The sequence below is a fragment of the Bactrocera dorsalis genome, chromosome 4 (assembly GCF_023373825.1).
Source record: "Bactrocera dorsalis isolate Fly_Bdor chromosome 4, ASM2337382v1, whole genome shotgun sequence".
NCBI lineage: Eukaryota > Metazoa > Arthropoda > Insecta > Diptera > Tephritidae > Bactrocera > Bactrocera dorsalis.
Window position 1 is genome coordinate 3,377,623 of NC_064306.1, and position 18,189 is coordinate 3,395,811.

General features: G+C 37.6%; 3 protein-coding genes across 8 annotated transcripts in view; 2 read left to right on the forward strand and 1 right to left on the reverse strand.

Annotated features, from left to right (window-relative positions):
* The window catches only part of LOC105231995 (uncharacterized), a 51,977-nt gene extending 44,053 nt beyond the window's left edge, over positions 1 to 7,924 (reverse strand). Inside the window, exon 1 of one of the 2 annotated variants that reach the window (XM_049455924.1) lies at positions 7,795 to 7,924. In XM_049455924.1, coding sequence (XP_049311881.1) covers positions 7,795 to 7,836 — 42 coding nt within the window. In that variant the 5' untranslated portion in view covers positions 7,837 to 7,924. The remainder of the gene's footprint in view (positions 1 to 7,794) is intronic. The other variant, XM_019992363.3, reaches the window with a different exon arrangement.
* LOC109579951 (high affinity cationic amino acid transporter 1) overlaps positions 1 to 10,384 on the forward strand; it is a 45,293-nt gene extending 34,909 nt beyond the window's left edge. For all 5 annotated transcript variants that reach the window (XM_049455914.1, XM_049455910.1, XM_049455912.1 and 2 more), the window contains 12 exons: positions 2,294 to 2,419; positions 5,244 to 5,397; positions 5,460 to 5,591; positions 5,685 to 5,783; positions 5,903 to 6,111; positions 6,205 to 6,376; positions 6,441 to 6,624; positions 6,689 to 7,269; positions 7,425 to 7,590; positions 7,699 to 7,915; positions 7,989 to 8,103; positions 8,642 to 10,384. In XM_049455914.1, the coding sequence (XP_049311871.1) occupies positions 2,294 to 2,419; positions 5,244 to 5,397; positions 5,460 to 5,591; positions 5,685 to 5,783; positions 5,903 to 6,111; positions 6,205 to 6,376; positions 6,441 to 6,624; positions 6,689 to 7,269; positions 7,425 to 7,590; positions 7,699 to 7,915; positions 7,989 to 8,103; positions 8,642 to 8,820 (2,334 nt within the window). In that variant the 3' untranslated portion in view covers positions 8,821 to 10,384. The remainder of the gene's footprint in view (positions 1 to 2,293; positions 2,420 to 5,243; positions 5,398 to 5,459; positions 5,592 to 5,684; positions 5,784 to 5,902; positions 6,112 to 6,204; positions 6,377 to 6,440; positions 6,625 to 6,688; positions 7,270 to 7,424; positions 7,591 to 7,698; positions 7,916 to 7,988; positions 8,104 to 8,641) is intronic.
* Positions 10,385 to 14,173: 3,789 nt separating this feature from the next.
* Positions 14,174 to 18,189, forward strand: LOC105231994 (AP-1 complex subunit beta-1). Its single transcript, XM_011213535.4, has 7 exons — positions 14,174 to 14,324; positions 14,656 to 14,786; positions 14,849 to 15,019; positions 15,074 to 15,259; positions 15,316 to 16,002; positions 16,083 to 16,895; positions 16,961 to 18,189. The coding sequence occupies exons 2-7, from the start codon at positions 14,679 to 14,681 to the stop codon at positions 17,747 to 17,749; spliced, it is 2,754 nt and encodes a 917-aa protein (XP_011211837.1). The 5' UTR covers positions 14,174 to 14,324; positions 14,656 to 14,678; the 3' UTR covers positions 17,750 to 18,189.

Sequence of the window (18,189 nt, forward strand, 5' to 3'; positions counted from 1 at the left end):
TATATATAGACTGCTTTAAGTTGCTGATATGATGGTTCTTTTGACTGTGTAAGTCCAGGAAAGGGAAAGATTTGACAGGGTTTGGGGGATAGAGGTGTTGAAAGCGGCCTATACTATTATGACTAGCTGTATAAAATTTTTTTGAAACTCATCGTTTTCAAGTGAAAACAACATCAATCCAAACGACTATAATCCTTTTAAGTGCTTTATCATTTCCACTAAAAAGTTGAAAGTCTGCTGTTGCTAATGTAGTGGCTGTAAATATAGAACAAATACTTTAGAGTTATGCTGCTAAGTTCACTATTCTTGTTCAGATGAAGATTCGGGTCCGTTCCTTTTATGTTGACCCGATTGCCGTATAACGAAAGTCTCTTCTGTACATTTCTTAAGGTCTTTCATCAGAACACAACAACTGTACGAAACCAAGTCCGAACCATAAAATTTTGGTAGCTGCCAGAGTCTGAAAGCAAAAGATACGGAGCGCAAGTGGCCCGACTGTCACGAAACAAACGTCTCTTTAGTACCGTGCTTAAGAAAATTCTTTCGTAAGAACATAAAAACTGTGCCGAAACCAAGTTCGAACCTGTTTCTGACAGCTGCTCTTGCCTTGAACTGGCGTAGAAGTATTATCTAAATCCATAAAAAATTGTACGGATCTTGGAATATTTCATGATATATGTATACAAGGTTTGTCCGGAAAGTAATAGGACTGAGTCGATTTAAAAAAATGTATTGAACCAATCGTTACAATTCTTTAAAAATTTTCAAAATAGGCTCCTTCTGCGTCGATGCAACGCTTGACAATAGATATGTTTTAGCTTGATGTGCGGAATTCCAATTGAAGAATTTTACACAGATGACATAATGGAGCCCGGCTCCGAAAATATTCAAGTTGAAATTTCCTTGAAAAATTCTATTACATTAACAGCTCTTCCAAACACTTCGAAACTTTAAAAAATGCGCAAAGTACAACTATTCTACGATATTGAAACGAACGCACCACAAATGCAAAACCACGGACAAAGAAACTAATTCAGAAATCGCCATCACTAATGCTCTAACAGCTTTATTTACATAATTTTCCAATTAATTAGCTACATTTTAAAATTCTTGTAATACTCGTCCGAGAATCTTGATTCGCGTTCTAATTATCGCTAACAAGAATATGCATAGGATTTACTTGGTTCAGCAGCTGTAAGCAGCCAGTACGGCGAAAAGCCGTTCGGCGCTGAGCTAACCCTGACATTTTCCACAAAAGGACATAAACACGCAACCGAGGAAAAATGTACAACAACAACGTAGGCGTATGCGGTTGAAGGAGGACGGCGTAGAGGCGTGCGCTAGCATTTAGCAGCAGCGGCACAGACAGTGTTGGCGCTGGCAGCAGCAACACCATTTATGTTGAGTGGTACTTGTTGCAAATATCGATTAAAGTGCCGCACGCGCTCGGACGTGAGTGTGTGTGTTGCACACATTTAAATAAACATGTAGATATGTATGCAAAAGTGTTCTCCTTTACTTTATAAGAGACTTACATACGAGTACATACATATTTATATGTATGCCCTATAACAGAATATACCCACGAATATGCCATGAAGTTTGTAACACACAGAAGTATATAGTATACGAGTATATAAATGATCAGCGGGACGAGCTGAGTCGATGGTCGTTTGTCTAAACGTCTGTCCGTCTGTACATACGCTAAGTAGTCCCTCAGTTTTTGAGACTTTGAAATTTTGCAGCCATCTTTTTCTCCACAAGAAGCTTCGCATTTGTCGGAACTACCGTTATCGAACCACTATAGCATATAGTTATAGATCAATGTCAAGTTCTTGCATGGAAACTTTTATATTTGTGTAGGGTGTATTTATATAGTATATGTTTTTTGCTGCTTTTGCTGTTATTGTTGTAAATCTACATTTTTTCTCAATTCCATCAGACAATGGGCGCATAACTATAAATATACTTGTGTGTGCAAGCGCTGACAACAAGTGGGCCAATTGACTAAAGTGTTAATAGAAGTGCAAAGTGCTTGCTTTTGTGTGTGTTTGTGTGTGTGTGCGTGCGTTTGCGTAGGCTTCTGCTAATGATGCTCAAATGGCAAATGACTTGAAGTGTCCTTGATAGTTAATAACTTTTTAATTTCTAAGCTTCATTTTTTTCCTGTTGTTTCCGTTGCTCATACGCACCGCCGCACCGACCGTTTAAGTTGACTATTTTTTCATAATTAAATTTTTTATTCACGTACGCGTTTATTCCACATTTTAAAGCTTTTTGCGTTTATTTGCAGATCAAATTTAAGATTCCTTTACCGCCCGGCGTCACAACAACAACTCTAATACCAAAGCTAATACGCACCAAAGATGTGAAGCAGCTGCAGGACGGCAGTGCGCAGCCAACAAAGCCCAAATTAACGGTAAATATTAATTTACATAATTCATTTATTATAATGGTTACGTAAAGCGCGCTTAATTAGACCCGTTTTTGGAGATTTAGAGATTTTTGAATTTTCGACTCCGCTCTTTTTATTCCACACCTTCTATGTTTATTTTGGGTTCTAAAGCATAAACTTAAAAGACTTTGCACTGTCACTAGTACAGAACACTAAAAGACTTTCCGAAAATTCAAGATCCTATTCTTCCAGTCTACGCTTTTCTGATAAGTCACCAATGTCTGACCAATACTTTTCTCGCTGTTCGAAGTGGTGTGCTTCGGAAGTCACAAGATGGCTTCAGTGGAAACAGGCTGCCAGTTGGCTATATAAGTAAAGCCATCACCGTGCCTTGCCAGTGCTGAGGTGACTCTCGCGCCGCGATGTTGTGTGATTTGAAAGTCACGCGGTAAATTCGCGGGAAGCTGGCTGCCAGATGGCTATATAAGTAAAGCAAGCACCGTGCCTGGCCAGTGCTAAGGTGACTCTCGCGCCGCGATGTTGTGTGATTTGAAAGTCACGCGGTAAATTAGCGGGAAGCTGGCTGCCAGATGGCTATATAAGTAAAGCAGGCACCGTGCTGGCCAGTGCTTAGGTGACTCTCGCGCCGCGATGTGATGAGAATTGAAAGTCACGCGGTAAATTCGCGGGAAGCTGGCTGCCAGATGGCTATATAAGTAAAGCAGGCAACGTGCCTGGCCAGTGCTAAGGTGACTCTCGCGCCGCGATGTTGTGTGATTTGAAAGTCACGCGGTAAATTAGCGGGAAGCTGGCTGCCAGTTGGCTATATAAGTAAAGCAATCACCGTGCCCGGCCAGTGCTTAGGTGACTCTCGCGCCGCGATGTTGTGTGATTTGAAAGTCACGCGGTAAATTCGCGGGAAGCTAGCTGCCAGTTGGCTATATAAGTAAAGCAGGCACCGTGCCTTGCCAGTGCTTAGCTGACTCTCGCGCCGCGATGTTGTGTGATTTGAAACTCGCGCGGTAAATTCGCGGAAAGCTGGCTGCCAGTTGGCTATATAAGTAAAGCAGGCACCGTGCCTTGCCAGTGCTTAGCTGACTCTCGCGCCGCGATGTGATGAGAATTGAAAGTCACGTGGTAAATTCGTGGGAAGCTAGCTGCCAGTTGGCTATTTAAGTAAAGCAGACACCGTGCCTGGCCAGCGCTTAGCTGACTTTCGCGCGGCAATGTTGTGTGATTTGAAAGTCACGCGGTAAATTCGCGAGAAGTTGGCTGCTAGTTGGCTATATAAGTAAAGCAATCACCGTGCCTGGCCATTGCTTAGGTGACCCTCGCGCCGCGATGTTGTGTGATTTGAAAGTCACGCGGAAAATTCGCGGGAAGCTGGCTGCCAGTTAGCTATATAAGTAAAGCAGGCACCGTGCCTGTCCAGTGCTTAGCTGACTCTCGCGCCACAATGTTGTGTGATTTGAAAGTCACGCGGTAAATTCGCGGGAAGCTAGCTGCCAGTTGGCTATATAAGTAAAGCAGGCACCGTGCCTGGCCAGTGCTTAGGTGACTCTCGCGCCGCGATGTGATGAGAATTGAAAGTCACGCGGTAAATTCGCGGGAAGCTAGCTGCCAGTTGGCTATATAAGTAAAGCAGGCACCGTGCCTGGCCAGTGCTTAGGTGACTCTCGCGCCGCGATGTTGTGTGATTTGAAAGTCACGCGGTAAATTCGCGGGAAGCTGGCTGCCAGTTGGCTATATAAGTAAAGCAGGCACCGTGCCTGGCCAGTGCTTAGGTGACTTTCGCGCGGCAATGTTGTGTGATTTGAAAGTCACGCGGTAAATTCGCGGGAAGCTGGCTGCCAGTTAGCTATATAAGTAAAGCAAGCACCGTGCCTGGCCAGTGCTTAGGTGACTCTCGCGCCGCGATGTTGTGTGATTTGAAAGTCACGCGGTAAATTCGCGGGAAGCTGGCTGCCAGTGGGCTATATAAGTAAAGTAGGCACCGTGCCTGGCCAATGCTTAGGTGACTTTCGCGCGGCAATGTTGTGTGATTTGAAAGTCACGCGGTAAATTCGCGGGAAGCTGGCTGCCAGTTAGCTATATAAATAAAGCAAGCACCGTGCCTGGCCAGTGCTAAGGTGACTCTCGCGCCGCGATGTTGTGTGATTTGAAAGTCACGCGGTAAATTCGCGGGAAGCTAGCTGCCAGTTGGCTATATAAGTAAAGCAGGCACCGTGCCTGGCCAATGCTTAGGTGACTTTCGCGCGGCAATGTTGTGTGATTTGAAAGTCACGCGGTAAATTAGCGGGAAGCTGGCTGCCAGATGGCTATATAAGTAAAGCAAGCACCGTGCCTGGCCAGTGCTTAGGTGACTCTCGCGCCGCAATGTTATGTGATTTGAAAGTCACGCGGTAAGTTCGCGGGGAGCTAGCTGCCAGTTGGCTATATAAGTAAAGCAAGCACCGTGCCTGGCCAGTGCTAAGGTGACTCTCGCGCCGCGATGTTGTGTGATTTGAAAGTCACGCGGTAAATTAGCGGGAAGCTGGCTGCCAGATGGCTATATAAGTAAAGCAGCCACCGTGCCTGGCCAGTGCTTAGGTGACTTTCGCGCGGCAACGTTGTGTGATTTTAAAGTCCCGCGGTAAATTCGCGGGAAGCTGGCTGCTAGTTGGCTATATAAGTAAAGCAAGCACCGTGCCTGGCCAGTGCTTAGGTGACTTTCGGGCGGCAATGTTGTGTGATTTGAAAGTCGCGCGGTAAATTCGCGGAAAGCTGGCAAGCAGTTCTTGGTGCGCTTTAGTGCCACTCTGCAATTTTGCGCCAAGATGTTCTAATATATTTTCTCTCTCTTGCATAGAAATGCCTCAACACACTGGACTTAACATCGCTGGGCGTTGGATCGTGTTGCGGCACTGGTATGTACCTGGTTGCGGGTATGGTAGCGAAAAATCTCGCCGGACCCGGTGTGATCATTAGTTTTATCATTGCAGCGGTGGCAAGCATTTTTTCCGGTAAGAAAACGCACAGCTCAAACAGCATACAAAATTTAAAATACCGTTCGTGTTTTGTTTAGGTGCCTGCTATGCGGAGTTCGGCGTACGCGTGCCACACACTTCCGGTTCAGCTTATATGTACTCATATGTAGCGGTGGGCGAGTTTGTAGCGTTCATCATTGGCTGGAATATGATATTGGAATATTTAATAGGTAAGCAAAGCACGAGATTTAAATTCTCATAACTCCAATGATGCGTTTCATTTAGTTTAATATTGAATAAACTGAATTATTATTCTCTAACAGGAACAAGTGCCTGTGCGTGTGCTTTAAGTTCGAGTTTCGATTCACTAACCGGCGGCGCAATAGCGAACGCAATTGGCGATACAGTCGGCACCATATTCGGTAAGACTTAAATGCATCCGTTTCCAATATGATTTAAGTTGTACTCATTCGATTTTATTAGCACTTAAAACTAAACGAACATTTATCATAACTACCATCTCTGACTCATCCACCACTAGGTAAGCCACCCGATTTTATAGCATTCGGCATAGCGTTGATTATGACCTGCGTATTGGCGATGGGGGCGAGTAAATCGGTGATATTTAATCACACATTGAATGCCATAAATCTGGCGACATGGGTATTCGTGATGGCAGCCGGTTTATTTTATGTTGACACCAGCACTTGGACGGAGCATCAAGGCTTCTTGCCATATGGCTGGAGTGGTGTAAGTTGCAACAAAAATTATGGCTTATAAAAAACCAATCACTGCAAGATGTGAAGGATTTTAATGTGCTTGTGCTTTTACTTCCAATTACAGGTGTTCTCGGGTGCTGCGACCTGCTTTTATGCTTTCATCGGTTTCGATATTATAGCCACCACCGGTGAGGAGGCGCACAACCCACAGAAGAGCATACCGAAAGCTATTGTTGGCTCACTAGTGATCGTGCTGTTTGCGTATGTGAGCGTTAGTTTAGTCTTAACACTAGTTGGTAAGCCTATTACATAATATTTGCTGACTTTATGTCGAATGATTCTACTTTAAATTGCTTGCAGTACCCTACGATCACATTAGCGCCGGCGCGGCGTTAGTGCAAATGTGGTCTTACGTGGGCGCACCGAAATGTCGCGCCATTGTTGCTGTGGGCGCCACCGCTGGGCTATCCGTGGCAATGTTCGGCTCCATGTTTCCAATGCCACGCGTGATTTATGCAATGGCGCAAGATGGGCTCATATTCAGGTACTATAGGCGCGCTGATACATTATGTATTTGGAGTCATGCTTTATCTTTGTACGCTCTACAGGCAACTCTCACAACTGTGGCAACGCACGAATGTGCCGGGTTTGGCGACCATTGGCAGCGGTATTGCAGCTGCGCTAGTTGCGCTCACGGTGCGTTTGGAGATACTCGTTGAAATGATGTCCATCGGCACACTGCTCGCCTACACGCTCGTCTCCACGTGCGTGCTGGTGTTGCGCTACCAACCGCACAGCACGTCGCTGGTCGAGCTGCTGCCAGCACAGCTGCGCACACCGCTGGCGCCGGGCACGGCAACGGATCCGAGCGCTACCACCGCCGAAGTGTTGCCGTCGAATAAATTAACAATAAAACGCGTTACGCGTGGCATGTCCGATTCGGATGACTCGTTCATCGATGAGAGTCCAGAGGGCTACCTAGGACGCGATGATCAATTTCTCGTGTCCGATCGTTCGGAGAACAAATTCTATGGTAGCGTGCATGGCGCGCCAACTGGACCGACCGGCCAAGCAACCGCCTTCGATACCATGGGTCTAAATTTCGTTTCGCGCAAAATACACGATTATGCGTATCTATGTCCCGGCTTCTTTCCATGGATCAATCCTGGCCAAGCCACAGCGGAAAGTGGTATGTATGCATTTGCTTTGTTCGTTTTTAGTCATGTAACTGTACTTAATAGTGTCTTAAAATCTTCACATAATTTTATGGTAGCACAACATTTACTCATAGACTCTTCGAAATTGTTGTTTTTTTATTATTATCTATATTATTTTCACAAACAGGCATGTATGTCACGAAACTTGTTGGAATCATGTTCGGTCTCATATTCTTCTTGGATCTGTTTGCGGCCATTGGCTGGTCCGGTGGCTTCGCCGCATTCATTTATTTCATTTTGTTCATTGGCATATTTGTGATACTATTAATTATATCAAGACAACCACAAAATAGGTAAATAATATTACTTATTTGCATTAATTTATGCCAAACGCAAACAAACACGCACACACACAAGTACAAAATGTTTCACATTTTTTCTTTTTATTTCATTTGTCTTAGATATGCGCTCGCATTCCTAACGCCGGGACTTCCATTTATTCCAACAATTGCCATAACCGTTAATATTTATTTAATATTTAAATTAAGCATACTCACCTTAGTTAGATTCACCATCTGGATGACTCTGGGCTTCATCATGTACTTCTACTATGGCATAACGCATAGCACACTCGAACAGACGACTGATGAGATAGAACTGCATGTCGATAAGGACTATGTACGTGCACTAGAAAGATACAAGCAGAAAAATAAAAATAAATATTAATTTTATAAATAATTTTTTTTTGCAGAGTAAAACTGTTGAGGAGAAGGCCGTGTGGGATCAGCCAACGTATATGAATCAAAGCAATGAGCCTGTTTGGGCTACAAAGGATACACGGGCAAAACAGACAACAGCAACAACAAGTGAGTTTGACTAGAAAAAAGAAAACGTTGAATGATCTATAAATAATTCACATATAATGATCAGTGTGACAAACTGAGTCGTTTTAACCAAGTTCGTCAAAAGAAAACACGTTCGTCGGTGTGCCTATATATAGTATATACGCAATCTAGTCCCTAACTTTTGCGAAATCGATCTAAAATTTTGCACACTTTTTTTTTGTTTTTTATAAAGAAGGTACCACCAATATCGAACCACTATAGCATATAGCTGCCATATAAACTGACCGATAAAAAGCAAGTTCTTCTACGGAAAAATTTTTTATTTCACAAAATATCTATACGAAATTTGTTATGGATTATTGTTCAAGGCAGCGTTACAATATCAGTTTAGATCGAACCACTATAGAATATAGAAACCCAACAAACTAAGCGCTTAAAATCAAATTCTTGTATGGAAAACGATTTGTAAAGCGTGTTTTTGCTGCGGTGCAATCGAAGTTAACGTTTTTTTTTCCTTTTTTTTCTTTGTAAATTAAAATTTTCTATGTATTAATTTCAGAACGCTCCAACACAAATTATTCCAAAGCAACTGAAAGCAATTCCTCAAAACAACCACAAACAAAAAATTCCACTAGTACAAGAAATACAACAGCGAATTCCACAACAGCAACAACAGGAAGCGATGGCAAATTCACCATGTTCATCGATGAGACGCAATTCCCCACGTGGGATGATTAAAAGTAGCAGGCAAAAGTAAAAACTAAATGTATTTAATTAGTAATATTCCAACTAAACGAAAATAAAAATAATTTACAAAAGTTCGAAGGATTTAGAAAGGAGAAAAATGCACTAGGTCTGTATTATACACGCGTAAACAATAAGAGTGAGTAAAAACAAAATAAAATAAAATAATAGTAAACAAAATTTAATAAAAAGTTATTAATACTTGAAAATTGTTATGATATTAAAGAAATTAGTAAAAACTAAATGAAAACAAATATATGCAATGAGTGCGATTTCAGTTTTCGATTGTGAATGAAAAAAAAAAAAACAATTTTTGTGATTCCTTTTTCGAGTTCTTAACGCAGGAACTTTAAGTTATATAAATGTATATAGCGTCAAGTAATTTACAATAACAAAAAATGTTAAATTATATTAATATAGTATATACATATATGTAAATTATATACAAATACATATACATATATAGTTAAATACATAAAACATACCACTGCATATACACACATATACAAAAAAATTGTCATTAATACTATTAACATTATTATTATTGTAATTATAGTTAAAAAATATTGAAATATGTTAAAAAAATAAATTAAATACGCAGTAGTTATAAACATAAATATTACATACATACATATGAGAAATACATAAAAAATATTATATTTATATATTATACATGCATATACATATATAAATATACTTGAAACGTACAAGCGTATATATGTATGTGTATGTAAATGCATTATTGCATGCAATTCTTATTAAAAATTAACTTTAAACAAATTTTTTAAATTAAAAAAGATATGTGAATAATTGAAATTATAAATTTTACTAAATAAATTAATTTATTGCAACAACGTAGCAGCATACAACAAACATAAGCCACGAATGTATGCAAAAAACCAAACCAAAAAATTATTTGTAGTTATATAAATCAAGAGCGCATTGATATGAAGAGAAAGCATGCCAATGTTTTACATACTAAAGACATATTATGTAAACATGCATACATACTATACAATCGCTACAAACAAAAATTATTTTTTAATTAATTAATTTTTCATACCAATCAAAGTTTAAATTTAAATTCTAAAATATATATACATACATACGTACATACACTTTTCGATAACAAAAATATATGTACATACACGTATAGTTAAACTTTTCAATACTGTGTTTTACCAACTTTACTGTTTGTGTAAATACTTAATTTTTACCTCTCAGTACATAAATATGTAAATACAACAAACATTCTATTCTTATTGTTAACCTTCACGTGCTGTTGTTATAAAAACTGTAAAAAAAATAGTAACTTCAAATTTCTTTATTGCCATAACTACTATATATAACGAAATGTTATAAATATAAGTAGTTAAAATATATATGATTGCCAATTTAATAAACAAATACTGTTTATTAACAAAGCAGGCAACACATACCAAAGCAAAGCATGAAAACTAAGTACCAAATATGAAGGAAATAGCTGAAAACTTTAAAACAACAAATAAAAACTATATTTGTAGCATAAAAAATAGTTAATACAAAGTAAAAATAAATAAATAAATATTAAACTGAAACAAATAAAATAAAAAAACCAGTTCGTTTGACCCCGAATATACCTCCTTTTCATTAATAAAAAAATTATATGTGCAAACCAGAAAAAATCAAAAATATCATTTGTTAAAGATATTACATATATATATGAAATTCTGCGTTTATGTATACGTAATTGTTAAGCAACTTTATATTAGTATTAATTTTAAGCCATTACTATGCAGTATAATTTCGATTTACGATAAAAACACAATTTCCTTATAATATTGATATTATTGTAATATATAGTTTTGTATATAAAATCCAACACTTACAATTTATGAAAACCGTTAAACGCTTGGCAAATGCTAAATAAAAAAAAAATATTTTTGTGCTAAAACGAGAAGATAATACTGAAATTTCTACCTACATAATTAATTCACACACTTTTATACTGTACTCTTTAAAACATACATACAAATTGCTTAATAAATTATAAAATCAAATTTTTTATATAAATATTAATAAATACACCTAAGTATGTATGTACTTTTATTTTCGTTTTTTCTTTTTGTTTTGATGGTTGAGACACAATTTCGTAGCGATCAAAGCCATTGGGTCAGCTTTGATCTATGGAATTGTGGGCAGCGACACATAACTTTTATTTGAATTTACTTAATTAAATAAACATAAGAATTTTTACTGCTGCAATTAAATGTTTATATACAAATTTAATATAAATTTTTTAAGCGCTATATATGTACATATACTATGCAAGTACATTACCGGTTATGGCACTCTCTTTTATATGTATGTATTTACTTTTATAGTTATAAAAAATCTCCACAAAATGATTTGGTATTAATTTCATTTTGATTAATACGAACAAAAAATTATGGAGTTAATGGAAAAATTAAAATGTCACTTTGGCACTATTAATTATTTTTGAACATTTATTAGCTTTAAGAAATAATGTATCATAAAATTTAATTGCAACTTGCTAACAAACTATACAAATATACATATGTGGATATGTATGAGTTGTCCGTAAAGTGTGCATATACAATACTAAATGCATACGGATATACTAAGAGAAACAAAAGAAGAAAAAATTTCGCCATTTTACTGTTATTCTTGCATTTCTTTTTAAACAAAAATTTTATTAACAAAAAGCAAGAGAGTTGTTGATCAACTTAGCAGAAAAAAATTTATACAAATAGCAATAAAAAATACATGCATAACTGAAAGTATCAGCTGCAACAAGTAACAAACGCAAACAAAAACATATCTTTTTGGGCAAAAAGCAACGGAAATCTAGTGGTCTTATGTACGTAGATAGCAAAGAAAATGTTGAAAAATTTTAAGAAAATAGCAAACGAATTTCAACTGGACTAGAGATATGTATTTACAAAAAAAAAAATTAAACTCAGAAAGTTTAAATAATTTGCTGCACTTTTCAACAGTACCAAGGTTTAGTTTGGCAATATATAAATATATTATTTTAACAACATTTATTATTTTTAACCACATTTCATATTTTTTTACATTCATTTTGTTTTTTGACAAAATTTAAAAATTTTTGGTTTTTTAACCATAATTAATAAATTTAAAGTTTTGCACTGCTGTAGTTGCAGAAGTTTTCTACTTACGTTATTAACAGCTGTTGTAGTAAGCGTTTCGTAGAGGATGCTTGCGAAGTTAAGATTTTCTGTGGTTATGTTGATACTAAAAACTTGTATGAGTTTGAAAGCCAAAGCAACCAATTACTTCTAATGATTCCAATTTATATTAGCATGTATTATTTGGTTTTCCCGACAGACACGCACTACATCAAACATTTAATAAACATTTTTGCTCCCGCACGACACTTTGCAGCACTTTAGAATACACTTGCTGCCACGGTTATTTTACGTTGCTAATAATACACTTCAGATTTAGTGGAAACACTGCATAACTCAATTTTACTTTAAAATTTACACATATTAAGTATTTCCATTTCTTAATCAATTTAATATTTGCACGCACTTCAGTTGAAATTCTAAGCAAACGAAAAGGTTGAATATAATTTGTAACGGACCGCCAATAACAGTGATGACAAATAGAAATGATAACAAACACAAACAATACGAACCAATAAACACAGCGCAGACTAAACAGTGCAAATATCGATAAGTACACATATGAAATGCTCCACTAATTCATTATACATTTTAAATAGCTGCTAATGAATACTTGTTACTAAATTATAGACACATCTACAATAACAGTCGTTCGCAAAAAGCACTTTTAACAATTTTGTTCTTCCATAGCAGAACAATGTGAAATGCGAAATGCTCTGGGAGCAAAGCCGGTACCACCTAAAACACGAAACATATAACTGAGGAACTATAACTATCTACACTTAATAAATCTACAATTTCGAAAACTTATATATAATTAAAAGGCGAAAAGTCGCGTTTGCCAATATATCAAGTTTGCAAGTGTATGTGAATTTTCCAACAATTACAGTTCACTTCAAATAATTGTAACTGGAAATAGTATTTTTCGATTTTTTATTTTTATAATAATTTAATTTTTGAATTTTATATCCTCCTGGGACAGGCAAAAGGAATAGCAGCGGTTTAAAAACGTAACGATAATCACAATAACTAATGAAATTGCTGAAAAAAGATTTCAAATAGCCATTACATTAAGACATAGTGTCGATATATAAATGAGGAAAATCTGGAAATCCCACTACTGCAAGAGAACTATTTATAGCAAGAAGTGTGAAACTATTTTTGAAAAACGTAACAAAATATATTGAAAAAATAGTTAAGCGTAAAAAACAGTTGTTACATAAATAAAATACATACTGCATTATATTAATTTTAATGTTTTTCTGCTGAAATGAATGTACCTAAGTTTTTATTTATTTCAAAAGACTGAATTATTGAAATTGTTATTGTAACGCGCAACTGTATAATTTAACAGCATTATTGAGACAAAAATTGTAGTTGAAATTTAAATAACCTATACAAAGTTTGAAAATATTGGCAAATAAACGTAAAACAAGCTAAATAAAGTGGAATCAGTAAATGATATGTATGTACTTGAAATATTAAACTTACAAATAATAAAACAAAAAAAAAAACTTTACTTAATTGAAATTTAACAAATTTTAATACTACTTATACATTGCAATTGGATTCTATTGTATTACAGTCAAAATGCAAAATTTATGCAGTTTAATGTTAAAAGCTAACGCATATATTGACTTAAAAATACATACTAACATAAAAAGCAAATAGTTAAAAAATATTTAACAGAACAACTTATGTAACTTACCTATTTAACAACAAAAATAAAGAAGAAAAAACTACCAATAGCAAAAATATTAAGGAAATTAGTAACTTGTTATAAAATATACAAAACAAATACTCATTGAACAAGTTCTTAAACAAAAATGAAATTAAATGAGAACGTGCAACTCATTAAGGTACATTTTTCTTCATTTGATTTATGTGTTTATCACTCTGAATGAGATTTAAATCATTAAATACCTAAATTAATATTTAAAAGTAAAAAAGAAGTAAAAAAATAAACAAAAAAAAATAAAAAATTTGTTTGCTAACATTAATGCTTGTTGTTTTATTTTAGAGTTATTAAGAACTAAAAATGACAGCTAAAACTCCTCATTTTTTAATTATTATATAAATAAATTTTTTAAATTTAAACGGCTTCGTTTTTCATAACAAAGTTGATTTTAGTTTGCTTTGAAATCCTACTTTTCATTTCCTCTTCCTAAAATCGATATAAAAGCATTTATCGATAAATTCTCTCCACAGAATGACAGGACTCATACAAGACAGCATACAACAATACGCTTATACATAATAAACACAGCTCGAAAAATCATTACTTTTGCATTGTTGGAAAATTTTCGTGGCTGCATTAAAAAGCGCATTAATTCTCATTTAAACAAGGTATAAATATAGAAATTATACAAAATGTGCGCAATAATACAATAAAATCAGTTTATATCACGAAATTATTGAAATGTGTAAAAAATACTAGTAAATTAAGTTTGCAATCATACGCCCCTTTGCCGAAAAAGTGAGACTTCGCTGACACTGAGTGACACATATTTATGTACATATGTACACATGTACATATGTATCTATATTTTTGTATACGCTCAGCGGTTGTGTAGACGTGCCGGAAGATATTGATTAAAAGCAAATGAAATTTAACTAAAAGTTATTATATTAATTAGCAAGCATAATAATTATTTGGTTTCGCGCTCTCTTTCTGCAGTTAAACTCAATTCTTAAGACAACATGACTGACTCCAAGTATTTTACAACTACTAAGAAGGGTGAAATCTTTGAACTCAAATCCGAGTTGAACAATGACAAGAAAGAAAAGAAAAAGGAAGCTGTGAAGAAGGTATAGTCAAATAGCAAACATACTGATACACAAATACTTAATATTTCCTGTCAATATTTAAGGTCATCGCCAGCATGACGGTGGGCAAAGATGTATCTGCGCTATTTCCCGATGTCGTCAATTGTATGCAAACAGATAATTTGGAGTTGAAAAAATTGGTATACTTGTATTTAATGAACTACGCCAAATCGCAGCCGGATATGGCAATAATGGCTGTTAATACTTTTGTAAAGGTAGATATTTAATTGTATACGAGGCAAGGTTTTTACATTTTAGTTACTATGCAGGATTGTGAGGATTCCAATCCACTCATACGCGCATTGGCTGTGCGCACCATGGGCTGCATACGTGTTGATAAAATCACCGAATATTTATGCGAGCCACTACGCAAGTGCTTGAAAGACGAAGATCCTTACGTGCGCAAGACAGCTGCTGTATGCGTCGCAAAGCTTTATGATATCTCCTCCTCAATGGTAAATGCAGTATATATTTATTTTTTGTATGCAAATTTCTAATACATGTACATTAGGTAGAGGATCAAGGCTTTTTGGATCAGCTTAAGGATCTACTCTCTGATTCAAACCCCATGGTTGTGGCTAACGCCGTTGCTGCGCTAAGTGAAATCAATGAGGCTAGTCAGTCTGGCCAACCGTTGGTTGAAATGAATTCAGTAACTATCAATAAATTACTCACTGCACTTAATGAGTGCACCGAATGGGGACAAGTGTTTATACTCGACTCGCTGGCCAACTACAGTCCCAAAGACGAGCGTGAGGCGCAGTCTATTTGCGAACGTATTACACCACGTTTGGCACACGCCAATGCGGCAGTGGTTTTGAGCGCTGTAAAAGTGCTCATGAAACTGTTGGAAATGCTTTCAAATGATAGCGACTTCTGCGCAACGCTCACAAAGAAATTAGCGCCACCATTGGTTACACTGCTCTCGTCAGAGCCTGAGGTGCAGTATGTTGCTTTACGTAACATTAATTTGATTGTGCAGAAACGGCCCGACATACTTAAGCACGAGATGAAAGTATTCTTTGTCAAGTACAACGATCCCATTTATGTGAAATTGGAAAAACTTGACATCATGATACGTTTGGCTAATCAAACCAACATTGCCCAAGTGCTCAGCGAGCTGAAGGAGTACGCTACAGAGGTGGATGTAGATTTCGTGCGCAAGGCAGTACGTGCCATCGGACGCTGCGCCATTAAGGTAATTATAACTTATTTTGGTTTTAAGTTTTTTTTTTTGTAAATAATTTTTTAATATAAATTTTTTCTCGTCACTTTAAGGTTGAGCCGTCGGCTGAGCGCTGCGTTTCCACGCTACTCGATCTGATTCAAACCAAAGTCAACTACGTGGTACAAGAGGCAATTGTTGTCATCAAGGACATCTTCCGCAAATACCCGAACAAATACGAGAGCATTATCAGCACATTGTGCGAAAATCTCGACACGCTAGATGAGCCAGAGGCACGTGCCTCTATGGTTTGGATCATTGGCGAGTATGCCGAACGGATTGACAACGCCGACGAACTGCTCGATAGTTTCTTGGAAGGCTTCCAAGACGAAAATGCACAAGTGCAACTGCAACTGCTAACCGCCGTCGTCAAGCTGTTCTTGAAACGCCCATCTGATACACAAGAGTTGGTGCAGCATGTGCTCTCATTGGCAACGCAAGACTCCGATAACCCCGACTTGCGTGATCGCGGTTTCATATACTGGCGCCTGCTGTCAACCGATCCAGCTGCGGCCAAAGAAGTTGTCTTGGCTGACAAACCGTTGATTTCGGAAGAAACTGATTTGCTTGAGCCTACGCTATTGGACGAGCTGATCTGTCACATCAGCTCATTGGCTAGTGTGTACCACAAACCGCCCACGGCATTTGTTGAAGGACGCGGTGCTGGCGTACGCAAATCGCTCCCAAATCGTGCACCGGCAGCCGGCACTGCCGAGCCGGAGGCTGGTGGCGAAGCTATGGTCATACCAAACCAGGAGTCGTTGATTGGAGACTTGCTATCTATGGACATTAATGCGCCCGCCATGCCTGCGGCTGCGCCAACCACCAGCAATGTTGATCTGCTAGGTGGCGGTTTGGATATTTTGGTAAGCATATAAGCATCTTTTATATGAAATTATTCTATAAAATATTGACTTTATCACCGTTACAGCTTGGCGGCGGTCCAACCGAACCCGCAGCTGGCGGCGCTAGCAGCCTGCTTGGCGACATCTTCGGTCTGTCCGGCGGCGCTCTCACTGCAGGCGTGCAAATACCGAAAATCGTTTGGCTACCCGCCGAAAAGGGCAAGGGACTCGAAATACAAGGCTCATTCTCGCGTCGCAACGGTGAAATCTTTATGGATATGACACTAACCAACAAAGCTATGCAGCCAATGAGCGGTTTTGCCATACAATTGAACAAAAACAGCTTCGGCTTGATGCCTGCCTCACCCATGCAAGTGGCACCATTGCCACCAAACCAAACCACTGAAGCCACACTGCCACTAGGCACACACGGACCGGTGCAACGCATGGAACCATTGAATAATTTACAAGTTGCTGTCAAGAACAACATAGACATATTCTATTTTGCGTGCTTAGTGCATGGTAATGTGCTCTTTGCCGAGGACGGTCAGCTGGATAAACGTGTGTTCTTGAACACCTGGAAGGAGATACCCGCTGCCAATGAGGTACAATACAGTCTAAGCGGTGTAATTGGCACCACCGATGGCATTGCCTCGAAAATGACCACCAACAATGTATTTACCATTGCCAAGCGCAACGTGGAGGGTCAGGACATGCTGTATCAGTCGCTCAAATTAACCAACAACATTTGGGTGCTGCTCGAACTAAAGCTGCAGCCGGGCAATCCCGATGCTACGCTCAGTCTTAAGTCGCGCTCGGTGGAGGTGGCGCCCATGATTTTCGCCGCCTACGAGGCCATCATACGCTCACCATAAGCAGTCGGCGCGTGGAAATAAGCAGCATTAACAACACTTGTTAAAGTTTAATGCATAAAATATGCCGTATATGAAACCAACTGTATGCAATTACTCAATTCAAAATTTATGCAAATATCGAAATATAAGTATTCTAATACAGCGCAAATTTATTCCCCAATTATAATTTTGTTTTCATAAATTGTTGTAAGCAGAATGTTACGAATTGCGAAAAATGTTAAATGTTAATCAAATTAAATAATAACTAATATAGAAAAAATATATGTGGTCTGTCGAAAAGTTGTTCGAGTGAAACATTCCTAAGCATTGAAATTTAAAAACAATTGCGATTGCTTTAAAGTATGGAATAAAATCAATATTAATATACATATATTACAAACATACATACATGCTATATACATACATACATATATAATAAAAAAAAATATTTGAAAAAATAA

Coding starts and splice junctions, on each gene's coding strand:
- LOC105231994 (XM_011213535.4), top strand. CDS start 14,679: ATGACTGACTCCAAGTATTTTACAACTACTAAGAAGGGTGAAATCTTT. Junction 14,787..14,848: donor AAAAGGAAGCTGTGAAGAAG/GTATAGTCAAAT, acceptor TCAATATTTAAG/GTCATCGCCAGCATGACGGT. Junction 15,020..15,073: donor CTGTTAATACTTTTGTAAAG/GTAGATATTTAA, acceptor GTTACTATGCAG/GATTGTGAGGATTCCAATCC.